The sequence below is a fragment of the Podarcis pityusensis genome, assembly GCF_964106645.2.
Source record: "Podarcis pityusensis genome assembly, chromosome: 4".
NCBI classification, from domain to species: Eukaryota; Metazoa; Chordata; class Lepidosauria; order Squamata; family Lacertidae; genus Podarcis; species Podarcis pityusensis.
In genome coordinates, this window is record NC_138027.1 from 26,424,551 (window position 1) to 26,445,221 (window position 20,671).

The 20,671-nt window shown below is 43.7% G+C and overlaps 1 protein-coding gene across 4 annotated transcripts; it reads right to left on the reverse strand.

Annotated features, from left to right (window-relative positions):
- SLC46A3 (solute carrier family 46 member 3) lies at positions 1-17,930 on the reverse strand. Of its 4 annotated transcripts, none has more exons than XM_081004169.1 (6): positions 17,758-17,930; positions 13,857-14,613; positions 9,681-10,545; positions 9,131-9,214; positions 8,681-8,837; positions 1-6,717 (listed from the first exon to the last, which is right to left on the reverse strand). In XM_081004169.1, the coding sequence occupies exons 2-6, from the start codon at positions 14,037-14,039 to the stop codon at positions 6,630-6,632; spliced, it is 1,377 nt and encodes a 458-aa protein (XP_080860295.1). In that variant the 5' UTR covers positions 14,040-14,613; positions 17,758-17,930; the 3' UTR covers positions 1-6,629. The 4 variants fall into 4 exon arrangements, with proteins under 4 accessions (XP_080860295.1, XP_080860294.1, XP_080860292.1 ...); XM_081004168.1 differs by having other exon boundaries at positions 13,857-14,684; XM_081004166.1 differs by lacking the exon at positions 17,758-17,930 and adding an exon at positions 17,528-17,751 and having other exon boundaries at positions 13,857-17,451.
- Between the last annotated feature and the right edge of the window lie 2,741 nt (positions 17,931-20,671).

Below are 20,671 nucleotides of genomic sequence, written 5' to 3' on the forward strand. Positions count from 1 at the left end.
TGTCGTTCAAAAATGTTTTATTTATCTCAATATTTTCATTCAGTATACATTATACACACAAATAAAAGTCAGTCAAGGAAAGTAGTGCAAATATTGTCATGATTATTGCAAAACACACACTCCCAAGGCAGCTCAGTCTTAGAGCCAGAATCAGTGCAAAGATTAACTTGGGCAACCATTGTATAAAAACTTCCAGTTCCATACAGTTTTGAGTGTCTGCACACTACAGATACAGATCGGTTTAAGGCTGCATTCTTATGCACCTATACCTGTGAATAAGTCTCACTGAAGTCAATGTGCCTTACTTCTGAGTAGACAATAGGATTGCTAAATCATTTGGTTTCCTTAGGAAATCCTGAGGGCTAGTTTTATGAAGAATACAGATCTGAATATGCTCAGCATATTTTAATTCCCAAGATTCTTTGCAGTAAGCTACTACAATTACACTAGTCTAAAAGCAATTGCTTGTTCTTATGCTCTTTTTATAAATCTCCCCCCATAAGCACACATTTTCTGATCTTTAGCCAAATGATCAGTTCCTTAACTAGATGCATTAGCAGTAGCCTCCTGCCAACCTAGTGCTTTCTAGATGTTTCAAGCGACAACTCCCATTAGCCTCAGGAAGCATGGCCAGTGGTCAGGGATGATGGGAGCTGGAATACAAAGCACCTGGGGGGCACCAACTTGGAGAAGGCCATTTCAGATAAAATACTTTCTTGTTCACTCTGTGCGCTATCAGATCAAGATAACAGAACTTCTCATGAACTTTCACTTTGAGTTAATGTGAAGCCAACTCCAGGCCCAGACTCCTTGGGTGGAGGGCTGCTTTTGCTAACAGCAATAAGACAACCTCTCACAAAAGGAGGAAAGTGAAAGTTATCTGGTCAGTGAATTGTTATTACCATTTCCACCCAAGCAGCTATTAACTTTGACAAAGCAACTTTGTCCTGAGTAATTAGTGCCAGGCGTTATTACAGAGCCTGTCTTAAGCCACAACAGTCAGCTTCAGTGCAGTATCTCTCCAGCAAGCTTGCAGTCTTGCTGCTGCTGGTGGTTCGAAGAAAATGCAGTCCTTTCTTTTGTTCCATAGCTGTCTGTGGCAGCTTTCGCCAACCTGCTCTCCACATGTGCTGGAGCTGAGGATGAAGAGCTGTAGTCTAAAACATCTACAGGACACCAAGTGGGCAACGTAAAGGGGCAATCTAAGGGTTACCCTAAAGCAAGGTGGTCCAACAACTCAGACCAAGTTACAGGTAGCTAGCTGTGTTGGTCTGCCATAGTCGAAACAAATAAACAAAAATCCTTCCAGTAGCACCATAGAGACCAACTAAGTTTGTTATTGGTATGAGCTTTCGTGTGCGTCTGAAGATGTGTGCATGCATACCAAAGCTCATACCAATAACAAACTTAGTTGGTCTCTAAGATGCTACTAGAAGGATTTTGTTTGTTTGTTTGTTTCAACTCAGACCAAGTGGGCCACAAGAGCACTTCATCACAGAACCTGGGGCCACACACTGTATTAAATTTCCATATCGTCAATCAAAGTGGTGCCCATAAAATGAATTACTGCTAGATGAGACCCTCCCCCCCCCCACAAGTTCTCCACACAACTAGGGGGCCTCAAAAGCCAGGAGCAGCATTTTGCTTCATGCTGTGTGGAAGAATCAGCCTGGCCCTCTCCCCAATATCTCTCTGGCACATGTACTTGGAAAAGAGAAGTCGGCCACTTGGTTCATGCCAAGCTTTGGAAACACTCAGATGCAAGAGGAAGTAAGATTCTCACTGCTTCTGAGCATCTCCATAGTCCAGTAGGAAGCAAGGCCACAGCTTGCCTCCCCTGACACTTTGGTAGACAGGTCCAGTTAGTGGACATCATTAATAATGGTCGACTACCAAAGCAGCAACATTTGGAAAGCTTCCTCCTTGCTCCCCCACCTTCCAAACTCCTGTTTATTATAGCTACTGTACAAATCCTACCCTCCATCCAACAAATGTACTATGGCGGCCACATACACAAATTAAGAAATACAGAGATGTGGAAGAGGGGGCAATTGGGTACATTGGGCTGAGGAAAGAGTGCCCAGTCCGCTGCTCATTTCCCACGCTTCCAAAGCTCCCAAAATGCTATTTACAGTGTAGTCAATTATGACCCCAAACAATCTGCAAACTTCACGATCGGGGTGGGGTGGGGTGTAGCAGACATTACATAGGAGATAACATCAATCAGTCTCCTGACTTTTAAAAAATGGAATTTGCTAGGTAAGGCTGCAGTCTGAGTGAAGGAAGAGGGTAGGAAAAGATGTTATTATTACTAATTGGATTTATAGCCAAGCTTTCAACCCAAAGGTTCCCCAAATTAATGAATGTTAGTTCATTAAAATAAAGCACAGCAATATCATGGACACAACCCCCCCCCCCCCAAAGAACATAAAACATCATTCCAACAGCACACATTGTATAAACCACCTGAATGGATGAGTCCCCAGGTATTTTTCCCTCACAGGGAGATAAGCAACTGGGGGAAATAAATTCTGAGTGGGCAAACTGCAGGAAAGAGAAGTGCTGCCCCCCACCCCCACCCCCACCCCCCGCTGTTTCCTCACTCCTGACGGCAGTCAGGGTTCATTAAAAACCCTTTCAGAGACATATCACAATCTTCCCATGGACATCTAATTTGATCTATGGGGGAGAGGGGTGTGTGGATCACAGAGACTGAGAGGGAGCATTAGAAGTCACTAAGGAACTCTCATAAAACCATCAGCATGAAAGCACCTCAGCGCTTCATGATACCGCAAAGCAATATATGGCAAGCGGGGAAATAACATCCTAAATGTTAGCGATATGAAAAACTCGCCAGGTGTTGCTAACAACATATTTTATGTTGGGGGGGGGAGAGATGCCATTGAATGGCATTCTCTATACATACTGTCATTATAGAGCATATAAACCCAAGTGGCAGAAGCAGTTTTATCATCTCAATCCCTAATATTAATTTGCTCTGTGGCCCTAAGACAAGTTCGATATTAAAAGGTTGCCCACCCAGAGGTGGAAGGTGAAGTTGGCAAAGAGTACCTGCCTCAGAGCAGCATCGAGAAGATTAATGACTTACATATTTGCCAAGCACTCCGAAGATGAAAAGTGCAAAATTACACTTTACAGCACATTAACTGTGAACTAATTAGATGCACAGCTCTGGTTCCATCACAGGAGCTCAAAAGAGTTGTAAAAAGAAATGAGAAAGATTCTCCAGACCAGATGGGAGAAAAATGTTAAAGGGCTCAAGGAGAGACAAAATTAAGCTTATTGATTTTGAAAACATTATTGACAAGGCTTTTTTTCCAGCAAGAAGATGAGAAAGTTTTTGGGGGGTTTAGGGCCATCTCCGCTTAGGGGGAAACTGTCCACCATTGGAATGTGGTCCAAAAGTGTGGGGAGGTGGGCAGCACTTCTCTCTCTCTCTCTTCCTTTCTCTTCATTCAACCATCATTCATCCTCTCACTCACAAAAACACATATTCCTTCACTTGCAAAGTTCCCCTTACTTGGCTGGCGCGCATGCACGCAGACTTCCACCTCCCCATTCCCCCCCCCCCCCATCTAGCCAACCAGCCTGTTCTGCTCCTGCCTTTCTCTGTGTTGTAACTATTTCACTGGCAGAACCACCCCGGCCATCACTGGAGAGTGCAATCGGCACTACCAGAGGTTTGAAAAATGGCCAGCATTCCTACACACGCAACCAAACCACAGAGTGTGGGCCAAGAATAGAGTTCCAAAGCACCACTCTATATCTGTGGCACACTATGCCTGACCCACACACAAGCAGGAATGCCTGCCTGCTGCCCCACCCAATGGTGGTGGCGGCGGCAGGTATGGCAGACTCTGGGGTTCCACATTGAGGAAGGGCCATGTGAGACCCAAACAGGTAGCCCACTTGTGCTCGGGATAGGAGCTTTAAATCCAGTTATTTCAAAAGAGCTTTAAGCACACCTTATCCTGTGTTGAAATGCAGCCCAAAACATTACGTAGTGTCTACCCTGCAGGCAGCTACATTTTGCATTGCAGGCTTCACAGGTTCAACATGCTTATCCTGAACGGCATGCAAGGTCTTGCTCTTCGTTTTCATGTGAACCGACCCTATCAAATGAACCAATTGAAACACTACCTAATAATTTAACAAGTCAATCCTTAAACAAAATATACAATTACATTAGGGTCTTTTTTGTTTTGTTTACAACAAATCTTTTATCCGCTGTAGAAAGTGCTGTTGGGGGGGGGGGCACAGCATACAGTAAACATTGCTGATTAATCCTCACTTTTGTATACCTAAGTGCATTGGTAGGCCAAGCTAATGAGGGATTTGGTTCACATTTAAAGGCGAATCTTCCTAACTCCTGAAAATATATGAACCAAATACAGTCATCTTGTGAAATTCAGACTTCTTTGAATTTTGCAATGCAGATCTCTAATCAAGCAATTCATACAAATTAGGTAAAGTGTGCATAAAAATGCATTATATTAGTGGATACTACTTGCAAAAACATTGCGTACAACAATGTGCATGTAGGAGAAATTTGTACTAAAATGCTGACCTTTTTTTAAAATGAAAGAATTTGCAAACTGATGTTGAAATTGAAAGACTCGCCCATTCTTAGGCCCAGTAGAACAATTTAAGGAAAATAGTGCAAGATAAATCACAGTGGCATTTTATACAATTGTATGCATCATAAAATAGGTTAACTTATGGAAGTTCGTGGAATTGGCTGCCCCCTCCTCTCTTCTCCTCTGTCTTCGTGAAAGCCTCTGCAGAGGTTTGGTGGCCCTTTCGGAACAACGGGGAACAGGGTGTGGGGAGCTGTTGGGTGGAAGAACAGAATGGAACCTTTCTTTCCATAAACTTCTTTAACTTAGGATCCAAGCCCAATTCCAATTGATTCTCCAGCTCTCCCAATAGCCCTTAGAATCCCATCCTACATGATTCGGGAGGGAGACATAACCTTTCAGAGTGGCTTTTTTCAGGGGGTTAGGGTTAGGGTCAGGTGGCTACAGAGGTGGAACAGGAGATGGGAGCCTTTTTTCCATTATGTTCCTTAAGTTACCTTAGATTCCAAGCAAAGATTGCCAATCATTGTTATAGACTGTCTGCATTCAAGGCACCTGCCTGTCCTCTGTGTAAAGAAGAATCAGGTTTGTTCAGAATTATTTTAAAAATAATTGGCTCAGTTTCTGCATTTTCTTAAGCTTGTCTGGCCACAGGGCTTGCTTGCATATGTGGTCACACAAAAATTGGGGAAGCTATGTAGGACCTCCACAGCTTATCCATGCAATTGCTCAAACAGGGTGTGTTGACAGCACTTCACCCATCCTGTGATTCTTAACTCCCTCTGCAACACAAACACGACCTTCCTGTTGCAAGAGTAGATAATTTAATTTACATATCAATATACAGTCGTACCTTGGTTTTCAAACGCCTTGGTACTTGTACGTTTTGGCTCCCGAACGATCGAAACCCAGAAGTGAGTGTTCTGGTTTCTGAACTTTTTTTGGAAGCCGAACATCTGATGCGGCTTCTGCTATTGGAAGCCACGCCTTGGTTTCCAAATGTTTTGGAAATCGAACGGGCTTCCGGAATGCATTCTGTTCGAAAACCAAGCTGCGACTGTATAATAGTTCAACCCTGTAGGTAAGTTCTACTGAACCCAATGGGCTTATTTCTCAATAGCCACACATAAGATTGCACTGCATGCAAAATAAGTGCATCATTTCCTTGCTGAGGGAGTAGTCCACTTCCTGCAAGCAGGTATGCATCACAGACTTACTGGTGTACACAAGAAAGTCTGGTTAATACAGGAGTCACAGAATTCCGAAACTCAAAGGCAGGGCATTTCAAAATGATGAGAGAACAGAAATGTGTCCAAACACGGTGACGCCTTGCCCTTTCCAGTAAGCAGAAGTGACAACCAACCTGAGTTCAGGTGAGCAGCAGCACCCACTATCTGCTACTGATTGCACTGAAACATTAACAGCCATGCGCAGGTGCACCAAGACATCAAGGGCCTGATCCCAGTTCTGACATCACTCCTGTTTCAGCACCGGCCAATTGCCAATTGCCTTTGAAACAGCTCAACCAAGGCAGTGCTTTGGGTGCTTCCAGACAATTTGTTTACTGAGCATTCATTCCTGATCTGTTTGCTACATTGGCTATTTAGTGAGCATTCACCCTGATTTGTTCGTGAAGATGCTAGACAATGTTGTGTCCAGCAACCCTATCCTTTCCAGTCCATTTCCCCATCACTTTCCTTACTGCAAAAAAGCCTGATGTTTTGAGAAAGCAGGTTTGTTGCGCAAAACCTCCCAATCAACTGTCATTGCAAATTTGCCAGTTTGTGATTGAATCCCACCCCAGCATAGCAACAGACTGAAAGCACCATTCATGACTCTCTTCCCTGCTACCGCTTTGCGCAGCATCCTATGTACCATCAAGGACAGCAGCAAACCTGGGATGGTCATTTCTTGTAGAGATCTAAGAACGGACACATCAGATCCTTCTTTAGCTGTGCCAATAAGAGTCAACAGGTATGGCCATGATAGAAGAACAGGAGAGGAGGGCTAGCCTTTAGACAAATTCTCTGTTCAGCTGTCAGCATTCTCCCCAAGGGAGTCTTCTTCATTTATAAGTAGTGCAAAGTGATATTCATGCCAAGTGGCATACAGAAACCAGCTGGGAGAAAGAGATAAGACGTTTTAAAGAGGAGATGCGGAACACACTGTACTAAGTCAACTGAAAATGTACAGAAATCATAAAGCTGTCATACACTGCAATGAAAAAGGTCCATGTGGCGTATTCAGTAAGGTTGTGACAATACCTCCCTGTATGCAACCTGAAATGGATAGTCTTCTTAACCTTTTGAAGGAAACACCTGTCATGCCAGCTTTAAGATTAAGAGCAAAGGCAGGTGGAGCATTCTAAGAGCAGCTAAAGCAGTTTGGAAGCAACCTTGCCAGCCCAAAATAGCTTCTCCTTTATCCCAGGACGTGTGTAGAAGAACAACACTTCTGCAAATTTTCAGCATGGTTCAGTTTGAGCTGGGGAAAAGCTGGCCAAGGAGAATTCCTATTGGTGAAAATCCATGGCATTTACCTATGCACCTCCCCTTTGCCAATCTCTAGAATGTGAAACACAAAGGAAAGCAAAGGATGGACAGCTGAAACAGCATTTTACTTGCTGGTACAGTCGTACCTTGGAAGCCGAACGCCTTGGCTCCCGAACAAATCGGCTCCCAAACAATCGAAACTTGGAAGTAAGCATTCCGGTTTTCGAACTGTTTTCGGAAGCCGAACATCCAGCATGGCTTCCGATGGGCTGCAAGAAGCTCCTGCAGCCAATGGGAAGCCATGCTTTGGTTTCCAAACGGTTCCGGGAGTCGGATAGACTCCCGGATTGCATTCTGTTTGAAAACCAAGGTACCACTGTATACATGTTTAAGGCAAGTTCCATACTGCAGGGAGAAGGACGCACTGTGACCACTATTTTAAATGTTATGTCTGTGTCCACCCTAACACTTTAGGTATGTGGCAAAGTCAAGGCACTGTTGGGAAATCAGCATAGCAGGAAATATTTAGCCTGCGTTTCGCATTCTTTTTCACGAACTTCCAGCAAATACTCTTGTCCTGACGGGTAGACTTTTGTCAGCGATACACCCCTTCCTGACCATTCTTTTACTGATCTATTATTACATTTGTACTCAGCCCATCTTCCAAGTAGCTCAGATGGGATTATTCCCTTTTAACCCTCACAAACACCCTGGAATGAAGTTTTGACCGGGAAAAGTCTTGTACTGAGAAAAAAATGTGGCGTTGGTTGGTCTCCTTTGTTCAAGTCAAAGGGTGACATTCAACTACTGAGAGTGGACCTATTGAAATGGATGAGTCTCACTTAGTCATGTTCATTTCAATGGGCCAACTGTTTAAAGGCTAGTCAAACACCACCTAAATACTTTACCAGTACTTTACAGTACTCAATACACTGGTACCTTGGTTCTCGAACGGCTTAGTTGTCGAACAAATCGGCTCCCGAATGCTGCAAACCCGGAAGTAAGTGTTCCGGTTCGCGAACTTTTCTCGGAAGCCAAACGCCCGACGCGGCTTCTGCTTGAGTGCAGGAAGCTCCAGCAGCCAATCGGAAGCCGCGCCTTGGTTTTTGAACGGTTCCGGGACTCCCGGAACAGATTAAGTTCGAGAGCCAAGGTACCACTGTACTTAATTCTTTAATTGATATTTCATTACAAGAATTTCATTCATAAAAGGATAAGAGTGAGAGAAAAAAGAAAGGAAAAAAGTCAGTGAGGATGAAAAACAATAAAGAAAAAATACTGTTACCAGATCTCAATACTTGATAATATACGAGGTAGTGATGCTGGAGATTTTTATAATGCACCTAAGGATGCACCGGTGGAGGGGTGGTAGCTCAACAGAGGAGCACTTGTTTCATATGCATCTCTCTGGGTCATGTTGGGCCAGTCGCTGTCTCTAACTCTAAACCTACCTCGAAAGGTTACTGAAAGAGGGAGGGGGAGAACCACGTAGACCACCTGGAGTTCCTTAGAGGAAAAGGTGGGCTATAAGTGCAATGTAATAAATAGCTTTGCTTTTGGCACTAGCCAGAGGAGTAATAGGTATACAACCTCAGTGTGATCAGCGGAATTATGCAAAGGCCAGCTGAGAAGAGGAAGCAGAAGCCTGGAAACCAGCCCACAGTGGCAGCATAAAGACTATTGAACGTGACAAGTCCAAGAGTCCCCATCACGACCTCTAAGCAGGCGATGCAAGCAAATATAGCTCCTGTCAAAACAAGAAAACACAAAAAATTAAAATAAAACACTTGTGCTTTTCTCCATTTATTTGAAACATTTCTCAACCGCCTTTTCTCAGAAGATTCCAGGGTGGCATTCCAGAGTGTTACTTAAACTATTCATGCAACTTATTAATAGGGTTAACCTATTTTATTTTGTAAAAGCCCCAAATAATAAATAACAATATAAAATAAAACTGACAAATCCACCCAACACCTCCTAACTCCCTTTGTAATTTATGACATAACAATCGTGACCTATCCTTTCACAACTTCAACTCACCTTGTTCATTAGGAAGAACTAATTTGGACAACATGGATCGAAGGACTGGAATGGGCATAGCAAGTAGCAGGGAAGGCACTCTCACTGTAAAACACACAAGCCAGCAATATTATGAATAGGAGACTGAAATAGATGAAGCTGTACTGTAAAATACAACAAAGCAAAAGAAAACAGCCAAGATATTTTGATAGTCATATAGGGTTGTCTCCAACTAAGTCATACTCTGAGAAGATCCACTAAAATAGATGCATTTAAGTTACTCAAGTCTATTTCAGTGGGCTTTCAATGGTTTGGTAAGGATTAATGTGAACCTAACCTGAAACAATATGCAAACCGAAATGCAAATGTATTTCAAAATTCATACTTTTCTGAATTTTGTGGTGCAGTTCTCAAACCAAGGGATGTCTATAAAATTGCATATATTTTTGAAAATAATGTAGTCCAGAAATTATTCTTCATGGTTGTGAGCACCACTTGTTTTCAAAACGTCTACATAACCAGCATTCTTACCAAAAGTTCTGAATTTTCACCGGTCTGGTACTGAACTCACCTAAAAACATCAGCAACGTAGTGGTGGCAAAGGCAGCCATGACGGCTCCTCCTACGTAAGAGAAGATCCCGAGGTAAACAAGGTAAAAGTCCTTTAGGTACTTGACAAGGACAAGGATTCCTAAAAAGCCAATCAGAGAGACAGCAGTAGATGCAGCCGAGCCGTATCCTATGTAGATGGCATTCCAGCAGAGCGGGGCGTTCAGTTCATAGATGGTGTAAAGAGAAAGCGCGCCGATCATTGTGAACAAGTAAGTCATGAATGTACAAAGCAGCAATGTGATCAGAGTCCGCTTCCTACAGGAAGAATTCCGAAATAAGTCATAAACTCCAGAAAAGGTTTCCTTGAGCTTTTCTTTCAGAGACTTTGGCTCAACCTCAGATACCCGGACCGTGTCATCCAAGAAACACATAACGTACAAAATGTTGACCACCTGAAGCAGTGAAATCATCACGTATGTCCAGGTAAAGCCCAAAGCTTTTAAAATGTAGCCTGAAGACAGTCCTCCCAATCCAGAGAACACTCCAAGGATGAAGTCGATCACTGCTATTCGGATGGTATTCTGCTTCTCATTCTCGCAAAGGTCAGCGATGAAGGCAAAGGCACCGCCAAGGAAGGTTGCTATGCTTCCAAACAGCCCAGTAACGAAGGCCGAAATGAAAAGGAGAGAGAGGGGCAGCGAGAAATAGGATATAGCGCAGAGGAAGATGCTGCTCACGAGACAGCCCACCATAGGAAGAACCAGCGATACTTTGCGCCCCCAGCGTTCTCCATTTGCTACGACGACAAAGGCTACCAAAATGCTGAGGGCACCTGCACACAGGTCTGTTTTCAAGATAAAAATAGACATCTTTTCTTGGACTTCCTGAAAGAAGAAAATAAACAGATTTAATATAAAGGAGCGGATTGTAAATCCGTAAATGCAAACCTGTGTAATAACTGATTGTTAATGGCTTGCGATAACATGGAGGCAAGCGTGGAACCAGTGTGTCGTGGAGTGCCCTCCCTGCTGAAATACCAAGGTGCCATCAGTATTGGCATTCCACTGGCTCTTGAAGACACACCTGAACTTAAACTTGATCCTACTGTTTTTTTCAGTTGTTTCAATTGTCATGCTTTCTAACTTTATTTTCTTTCCAAAAACGACCCCATAATTTTTGGATTTTATTGATATTGATACTGCATTTTATGTTGTATTCTATGCTGTTTTATGCTGTTTTTAAGTCACATTTTAATCAATTCTTCATATTTGCTGTTAGCCGTCCTGAGCCCAGTTTTTAAACTGGGAAGGGTGGGGTATAAATAAAAATTTATTACAGTATTATGATTTATTATAACGGGCTTGTGGCATATTTTAATTAAAGATGTTTTAATGCTACGGTGGAATTGTTAGTGTATTTTAATTATGTATGGATTTTATAATTGGTTTTATAGTTGCAAACCACTTACAAGCCATTTTTGTATATGAGCAGTACATAAATTATTATTTAAAACATCATCGTCTTTCCCTCTTTCATACCTCAACATGCATGCATGTAGGAGAAAGTGTGCAGAGGGAAGGCCAAATTTTGATCAGCCCAAGCAACCACAGACACAAAAGAGCCCTGAAGTACCGTTTTAGGTCACATTCACACCATACATTTCAAACACAAGGTTTTCCCAGAAGAATCATGGGAACTGTAGTTCACCCTCACAGAGCTACAATTCCCAGGACCCTTAACAAGCTACAGTTCCCAGGATTCTTTGGTGGAAGGTGTCTGCTTTAAATGGTGTGGATATGATTTCAACACATTTACAGCAGCATAAGATTTTGTGGACTGGATTTTACATCACCCAGAGCGTGAAATGCCAGTCGAAGCTGTACCTGTACCTGTGTATCTATTTACAGACGGGAGAAGAATTATAAATCACCGGGTTGAAATGCCACAAAATGCAAGGTGCCCATTACATTTCTGTGCAAAGCTCAAATGTATCAAGCTCACAGAGAAAGCACTGACAAGCAAAGAAAGCACAGAGGTTATCTCGCACACACTTGAACTTTGCGCAGAAATGTTGCAGACTATGCCTCTTGCATTTTGTGACCTTTCGGCCCTTCTGTAAACGATTCTCTCTTCTTGAGAGTGGCAGAAAAACACTTGCCAACTGAAGATACGCTTGATGTGTCTGTTCTGAGAGACAGAGTAGGACCTTGGGGCAGATGTCCAGGTCCCCCTCACTCAGCAGACTCAAGAGGGGGGCCCCACCCAAAGCCGCAGGACTGTTGTTTCCTATGATCGTGTTGTTGCTTTTCTGTTTGAAGACTTTCTTAACACAAAAGGACCTTTAACTTCCTCTGGGCAAGACGATAACATGGCAATGCTCTGTCTAGATGGAGTAGCGGGGAGGAGAGGCAGAAGGCCCAACACTAAGCAAATGTTGCAAGAATCCCAGCTGGTACAAGATGACCCTAGTGCTTGACGTTGTGTGCAATCCAGAGGAAAAAACCATGAGCCTTGAATGCACTTATTTAAAGAAGTCAATAGGACTTTGCCACGTCAGCTTGGGCTGCACACAGCCATGTTTTTCACATGAGGTACATGCTGATCATTCCAGATAATGAGGGAGTTACCAAAACATATGCTGTATATAAATTAAACACAACACTCCACTACTTAAGTCAGGTGCACAAGAAAGTAATTGAGAAGCACCTGGATTAAAAGCAGCTTAGTTTCAGCAAAGCCAATGAAGTATTACACTGTGACGCTAGCTGAAGATTTGGCCCACAAGTCTAAAATCTGAAGATACGTTTAGGGCACAGTTTGTGAAGCAAATAAATAGAACTTACAACAAAAACTTAAACAGGGAGGAGTCCTCAACTTATATATAGATTAAATTAAGGGACAGCATTGTGAGGCAAAACAAGATGCAAGGAAGGGAGCACTGCTGGTAAACCCTATTATTAATGAAAGCATTTTCCACAATCTGCAACCAGTCTAGCAAGCAAGATGCCTGCACTGCATACTAAACAGTGTACAGTGGTACCTTAGCTGTAGAACAAATCGGCTCTCGAACGCCGCAAATCCAGAAGTGAGTGTACTAGTTTGCGAACGTTTTTTGGAAGCCGAACGTCCGATACGGTTCCCGATTGAGTGCAGGAAGCTCCTGCAGCCAACCGGAAGCTGCGCCCTGGTTTTCGAACAGACTCCTGGAATGGATTAAGTTCGAGAACCAAGGCACCACCGTATCAGTGTAAGATCCCCCACTTTAGCTATAAAGATATTTGTTCAAGCAGGCCAGCCATCAGGAAGCACTACAGTCTGGTCTAATGAATTCCGAGCTTCTTTGTAATTAAACATGAATCCAGTTCTAATACAGTACAAAAGATATTTGAATGCAAATTGCTAGGAAGCCTTCTTAAAAATGCTCCTTTAAAATCCTTGATCTTGAACCATCCCTAAAACGAGTGACCAACACTGACCATATTCAAGTTTCTAAGGCAATCAGTGAGTTGGAGATATACAACTTCTCTGTTTTTAAAGTTCAGCCCGCCTTGGATGGGGTAGCCCTCCTCCTGAGAAATCAGGTTGCAGTCTGGCAGTACTCCTGGATGAAGATGTCCAAAGAGTACTGTGGCCAGGGGTGCTTTTGTCCAGCTTAGGCTGGTGCACCATCAGCAACCATTCTTGAAAAGCTCTGACAAAAGGGACTACATTTGAAGAGTCCACACAAAGTTCAGTTGGTGAGCCTACTGAAACACCCTCTTAAAGCTGCCAGAACCCCGTCCTTTTTTGCACCTGGTCCTCCCAGCTCTGACTATTCTAGCAGCTGACAATTCATTGACTGTGTCATTTAACTCAAAAGAGGGTCTTGTGTATCCTTGGCTCAAGTGACGTTTTCTTTGCAACGCTCTCTCCCAGTGGGCACAACCCAAACATATGCATTTTAAATTTTTCATTAAAGTTTGTGGAACTTAAGAGCATAAATCTCTCACAGAGATAGAGACCAGCAGTCCAATCCTACAGATGTTTACTCAGAGTTTACCCAGTGTGAACTCAGATGTTTACACCAAACCCATTGAGTTCAGTAAAGATTACTCCCAAGAAAATGAGAGTAGGAGCTTTCTGGATAGAAATCAGTAGACTTGTGCTGTCCATTTAACTATGCCTGGTATGCACCCAAGGAGAACTCTGAGCTTACCTTTTGCTTCAAGAAAGTTGGATCGCTTTGGTTCACATGGCAATGAGAAGCGTTGTCATTATCGAAGGTGGAATTGGTGGTCTCCTCCCAGAGCTTCCGATACACATACTGCTGCATCAACGGCATGGAATATAAAAACATGAACAAGGCAACCACAGGTTCCACTACCATAAATTTCTTCATGCTTGAATCTGAGTTTTAATTCTGTTTCAGAAAGAAAAGAATGTATCAGTCTTCTGGAAAGGACATCAAACTGGCTCATCAAACTGGGAAGGTACCTGCACACCTGCAGTCCCACAACAGGTGATGAGTCAAGCAATAAAAAACACTGCAACCCTGATGGTTTGGTGCGCTGTTACCAGAAGGGGCGGATCTTCTGTAATTCCTTGTTAAATTATGAAAGAGCCATTTAACATGCTCTGACTCACATTTGCTCTAACCTACACTGCTAAGATGGGGTTTTCAAATGAGTTTAGCACAAGGGAGTTATATTTTTTTAATAACTTCTACTGGGTTTGGGGTATATGGAATGTAGTACCTCTGGTGGCAGACACATCATGCTCCTTCTGAGGTAGTTTATCACCTTTGGTCCCCACCCTGCACTCAGCTCTCACCTGTGACTTCCAGAAGTTGTCAGCGTGCAATAGGGGTCGCTCCCCAGGAAATGGCTCCGACTGGCCGGCTAATCCAGATGAGGGCAGCTGATGGCTTTCAAACCCTTGGTGAGTTATGGACTTCCACTGCATGTGAAGACAGGCTCCAGCGGATTGAGCAGACAAGAGTAATAGTGAGTCTAACAGTCAAGAAGGTAGGTGGTTTCTGCTCATGCTGTAGGGGGAAGTGAGGGGGCAGATGGGGCTCATCAACCTGGGAAGGTACCCTAGCTAGGATAAGGAAAACTCTGGCCCTAAACTTCCGCTGCCTTGTGCGGTATCTTCAGGAAAAGAAAAGGAGTCCCTAAGATGGTTGGATGGCCTTGTACGCCTCCTTCTTGCAACTCCTGCAGCCAAACTGGAGCCAAACTGCTTTCCTTTGGGCCATATCAGTGAGGCCGAGAGGAGGGTCTTGTCATCTGGGCAGCACAGGACCTCCATACACAATGCCCAGGCTTGTGCCTCAGGGAGGTCACTTTGGTGCAGCAAATGCAACAGTTTGACTTCACCCCGGAGGTGCACTCCATTGTCTCTCAAAACAGACACATGCCAACAACCTACTGTGTCATTTTATCCATTTTCCTGCTTTGCAATTTTGGTTTCTGTTTTTCTGTCTTGAAAAACATAATTAGACAATGCAACCAATGCTTTTTTTCCCTGGCAGTACACAACGGTACACAGTATTGCCACCTTTTTTGTAAGGGAAGGAGGCAGGAGGCCTCTTGGATCCCGTCAGAGCACCGCGCCTCCTTCCCTAAGCTGGGAAAATGCTTCCTGGGCTTGGGAAAGGAGGCGTGAGCCCATGTCCCGGCAGAATCGTGGATGGTATGACCCTGTGGCAATAATAGGCATGCACAGTCAGGTATTAAGAGTACAGAACAAGGCATAGAGTTACAGCAAGTCCTTTAATTATCACGCACCATGTAATAACTACATACCAATATTTTAATGACGTTCCAGTAAAACATACAACTGTTTTACATGTATTTGTTTTTCCTGACTCCCAAGGAAGTTTTCCATCCAGAGTATCAGCACCTTTCCCCCCTAGAAATAAAGCACTTTAATAACAACTGCAGTACTGGTTGAGTGACATGGTTAAAAGAGGAGGCAGGGCTCCTGAATCTTTAGAAGTTGTGTTTCAGCATGTGTACATTTTATGAAAAATTATGGCCTTTTCCAGATGGCCTGTTTATTCAGCATTCATCCTGATTTGCTTGCAGGACAGTTGAAAGACAATGAATTATAAGGCAGTGGAGAACTCATACAGCTACTGTCACCCCAGGGAGAGTTACCCTGTCTGGTCTTTAACTGTAATAAAGATTGATTGAGGGTTTTTTGTTATCTATCACAGCTTCCCAATGAATTTGGTGTGGGCTAGAGACTTGTTTCAGGGCACAAAAGCCCAGTTCCTCGTTCATATTTATAGCAGCAGTTACTGGTGTGTACGTGTGTGTGCACACATTCTACTCTTGAGAGGGTCTTTCAGAAAAATAAAGTGTTGGGCCAAACACAATGCCAGCACCTCTCATAGAAGGCAGCCGTCCAGCAGCAAATGTGTATGTTTTTTCCTCCCAGGATGCAAGCTCTAGTTTCTTATTCCTCTGGATTGGCCTGAGAGACACCACAATTTAACGTGCATTGTACAAAGACAAAACTTTGGGATACATGCCGATGATGCATTTTCCAAAAAGTTTATTCCAAGGCAGGAATTATGCTAATACCAAGATTATACTCCATTGGAAAAAGCACAGGTTCTTACAGTCTCAGGCCCAGAACTGCTTAACAGTACTGTACTGGTCCACACTCAAAGACATGTTACTATTTCTGCCTCAAGTGTCTTAGAGTCACCCAATCAGCTAGAAAGGGGAGTTTTTAAGCCACAGTATGCTCCAAGGCTAAGCATTTAGGAACACTGAAAACACTAGGTGCTTCAGTTTCAAAAGAATGGTGTGCAACTTCTGTTATGTACACTGGAACTTCTAGGGAAACACAAGTCACTCTGAAAGATATTGGACCACTCCAAATCATTGGCCCACGTATCTGCACAGACTATGGTAAAGGTAAATGGACCCCTGACCATTAGGTCCAGTCGTGGCCAACTCTGGGTTTGCGGCGCTCATCTCACTTTATTGGCCGACTATGGTAGAACTAGCTAAAAGGCAACACCTGTACATCTGCATTGATTGTTGCAACATGTCCCTAATTATTATTATTGTATAGGAATACCATAATAATAATAATAATTAGGAATACAATAATAACTATAAGATTAATGTGTAATCTTAGACTCTTGTACAACCTTAGAAGGGGCGTGGCTGTGACAATTGCCACTGCAACTCCTTTCTGGAAAACAAACCTGGGAATATGCATTTTTAAAAAAGAATAACTATCACTGTTTTAAATAAACAAAGCTTGGTCAGCTTCATTCGGACTTCATCCAGGAAAACAAGGAAGGTGAAGTAAAGCTCAACTGGTTCTTAAGGTCATGTGTATCTCTCACATGACACTGCAAACAAAACCCACCAAAACAAAAATCGCACTCGTCAGTTATTTAGCCTTTGCGCAACTGTCTGCTTGGCGGCTCGAAAAACCTCAAATGCCTGCCTTTTTGAGCCACAGGTCATCAAACTGCAAAGCGGTACCCGTTCACCCGCAGCAACCTTGCAAGTCACTCCCTGCGCGTCAGATTGTTCGAAACTTGTGCCTATTTGTTTTCCCCTCTCCTCCAGCCAGTTGTAAGTGGGGCGGAGGTGAAGTTTTATTTTATTCCCCCCCCCCCCCCAAGCATCTTGTCGCCTGCAGCCTAGTTTATACAGTACTGCAAAGTGGCTCGGCCTCGGCTGCCGTGCAAACGAACGAACGGCCGCGCGCTCTGTGCAAGCAAGAAGATGCTGAGGTATTTTTGCAGTGCTTTTTCCGGGGGGGCGCAGGGGTACACACACCTCTAAACATTTTGTGAATCTAACTTTGGCCTCACTGAGGGGCAGTATTTCAATATGAGTAGGAAAATGAGAGTACCCCTAAACATTTTTTTAAGAAAAAAAGCACGGCGGTACTTGAAAGCAAACAATGTGGCACAGGCAAGCAGCTCCCCGAATTCCTCCCCGTGACCCGGAGCTTTTGTGCACGCGTTTGCCCCTCCGCTCCCGATAACGCACGCGCGCACGCAGCACCGGGGAATGACGGCGGTGCTCGCGCGGGCGCGCGCAAACTGCGCTCCAGCGCCGCCCTACTCGCCATTCGCTTACCTCCGGCCGCACGCAGCCCCACCTCTCCCGCTTCCCCAGCTCCTACTACGCCTCCATGGCCTGTTGCAGAAGAAGGAGCGCCGCCTCTCCATTAGGGAGACAAGCGCTACCTGCCCTCGGCTCCCCGCGCGCTCCTCGCCCGGCTCATGCGAGGCCCTGTTTATTGGCTCCCATTGCTTGAGAGAGAAGCCCTCACGCAAGGACAGCGGCGATTGGCCCGCCGACGCGTCACTCGAATCCGCAGGAGCCCGCCTCGCGCTCGGGTCTTGCTGTTCCGCGCATGCTCGGTCTGTGGAGGCGGCCGCGCGGCTTTGGCAAAGTCTGGGCTTGACTGGCTTGGGGCGGCGAGAGTCCAAAGGATGCGTGAGGACGCCCGGGAGATCTTAGTGCATGGGCGCTCCTGGCGTTATGCAATAGGCTATCTCTCCCACCTCGTTTCCACAGTTGCTAATTCCTACCTACTGCGCAATTCAGAAGGAGAGGGAATAGATAGTTGCCCCGAAGTAACCTCAGACAATATAAGAAGTTGACGGTGAACTGTCGCAAGGCAAAACAAAAAAATTCCTTCCAGTAGCACCTTAAAGACCAACTAAGTTAGTTCTTGGTATGAGCTTTCGTGTGCAAGCACACTTCTTCAGATACACTGAAACAGAAGTTGCCAGACCCTTCTATATAGTGAGAAGGTGGGGAGGGGTATTACTCAGAAGGGTGGTGGGAATGGGTGATTGGCAGATAGCTGAGATGAGCCTGTTGACGACTCTTAACGACTGCAATAGGTCTTACAGGAAAAAGCAAGGGGTGAGAAGGTGAGAAATGGCTTTGTCATGTATAATGAGATAAGAATCCAATGTCTTTGTTCAGGCCAGGTCTCTCCATGGTTTTAAGTTTGGTAATGAGTTGTAATTCAGCAGCTTCTCTTTCCAGTCTATTTCTGAAATTCCTTTGTAGTAAAACAGCTACTTTGAGATCTTGTATAGAATGTCCTGGGAGATTGAAGTGTTCTCCTACTGGTTTCTCTGTCTTGTGATTCTTGATGTCAGATTTGTGTCCGTTTATTCTTTGGCGTAAGGTTTGGCCTGTTTGTCCAATATAGAGAGCTGAAGGACACTGTTGGCATTTGATGGCATACACAATGTTAGACGATGAGCAATTAAACAGTCCCGAGATGGTATGTGTGATGTTGTTGGGGCCAGTAATGGTGTTGTCCGGGTGTATGTGACAGCAAAGTTTATTGCAGGCTCTGGTGCCAGTGTCCGTGTTAGGTCTGGTTGTAGTATTATTGTGGGTTAGGAGTTGTTTAAGATTGGGTGGCTGTCTGTAGGCAATGAAAGGTCTTCCTCCCAGAGCTTGAGAAAGAGAACTGTCATTGTCCAGGAGAGGTTGTAGATCTCTGATGATGCGTTGTACTGTTTTAACTTGGGAGCTGTATGTGATGACTAGAGGTGTTCTGTTATTTTCTTTTTTGGGTCTGTCTTGCAGCAAGTTCTCTCTGGGTATCAGTCTGGCTCTGTTGATCTGTTGTCTAACTTCATCTGCTGGGTATTTTAGTTCTAAAAAGGTTTGCTGTAGATCTCTTAGGTGAGAGTCTCTGTCTGTAGAATTGGAACAGATACGGCTGTAACGTAGTGCCTGGCTATATACAATGGACTGTTTGGTATGTTTGGGATGTCGCAAGGCAGTTCGCAATCATACAGTAAAAACAGCTAAAGTAGGGGGTTGTTTTTTTAAAAAAAAATAGTGGTCTCTGTATTATTATTATTAAATTTGTGTACTTCATTTGTAGATCACAGGGCAGTTCACAAGAGAAAAACAAAATACAAACAGAATTTTGTATACCAAAGAATACACACAAATCTCCTTGTAACCTGGTGTTAAACTAGATAGCTCACCTTATATGTTGGTACCAAAAACTTGAACTCTGCTCTCTAGCAGATTGACAGCCAGTATAGATCTCACAGACAATATTATTATTTTGGAATGCCATCCCATAATATGTCAAACAGAAAAACAACTATTTGCCTTTTAGAAGGCATCTGCAGGTAGCCCTATTCAGGGAAGTTTTTAATGGTTGGTGTTTTACTGTGTTTTTAATATTCTGTTAGGAGCTGTCCAGAGGGGCTGTGGCAACCCAGTCAGATGGGCAGCATATAAATAATAAAATTATTACTATGTTATATACTGGCAGAAGTCCCCCGCCCAGCAGCCTGCCAGCGGAAGTCTCCAGAGTGCATTCAAGTAATCCAACCTTAAAGCTATGACTTTATGCACAACTGTGGTCAAGCTATCAGTCCAGAAAAGGCTGTAGCTGTCTTACCAAGCAAAGCTTAGTAAAGGCACTCCTTGTCTGCCTTAGGCCTCTAGCCATTTCTAGAATGACAAGCATGAGATTAATACAAATACATTTCACATGCTCATGCAAGCTGAAACAAAGACAACTTTGTGGTGTCTCAAAGGCGCTTTATCCCATAGGATTTCCAATCTGTTTATTTCTTGGAAATAGCAACTTGACATGATCCAAAAATCCTCATTTGTTTTAGAAAGAAAATCCTCAGAATAAGTTACTAGAGGCATAGCTGGGTTAGTAAAAACAACAGAGATTTGTGACACCTTAAAAACTCAAATTCATTATGGCATAATAAGAGGTGCATGTTCAGCATATGGGAGAAGCTATACAATGAAGATGCTAGATGCATCTCTATGAATCTTCTTTTCTCAAATTTTACAGCTGCTTCTATATTACTGGTCCATTAGAACAAAAAAAAAAAACAAAAACCCAACAACAGCTCTATTATTTTTTAAAAAAATATCTGCACGTATGTAGTTCCATGTGTTAAACTGATCTAAAATCACAGCATCATCATGGCTACAGGAATACAACTGGGTTTGCTTCTGCTGCCTTGATGGTAAAAGCATA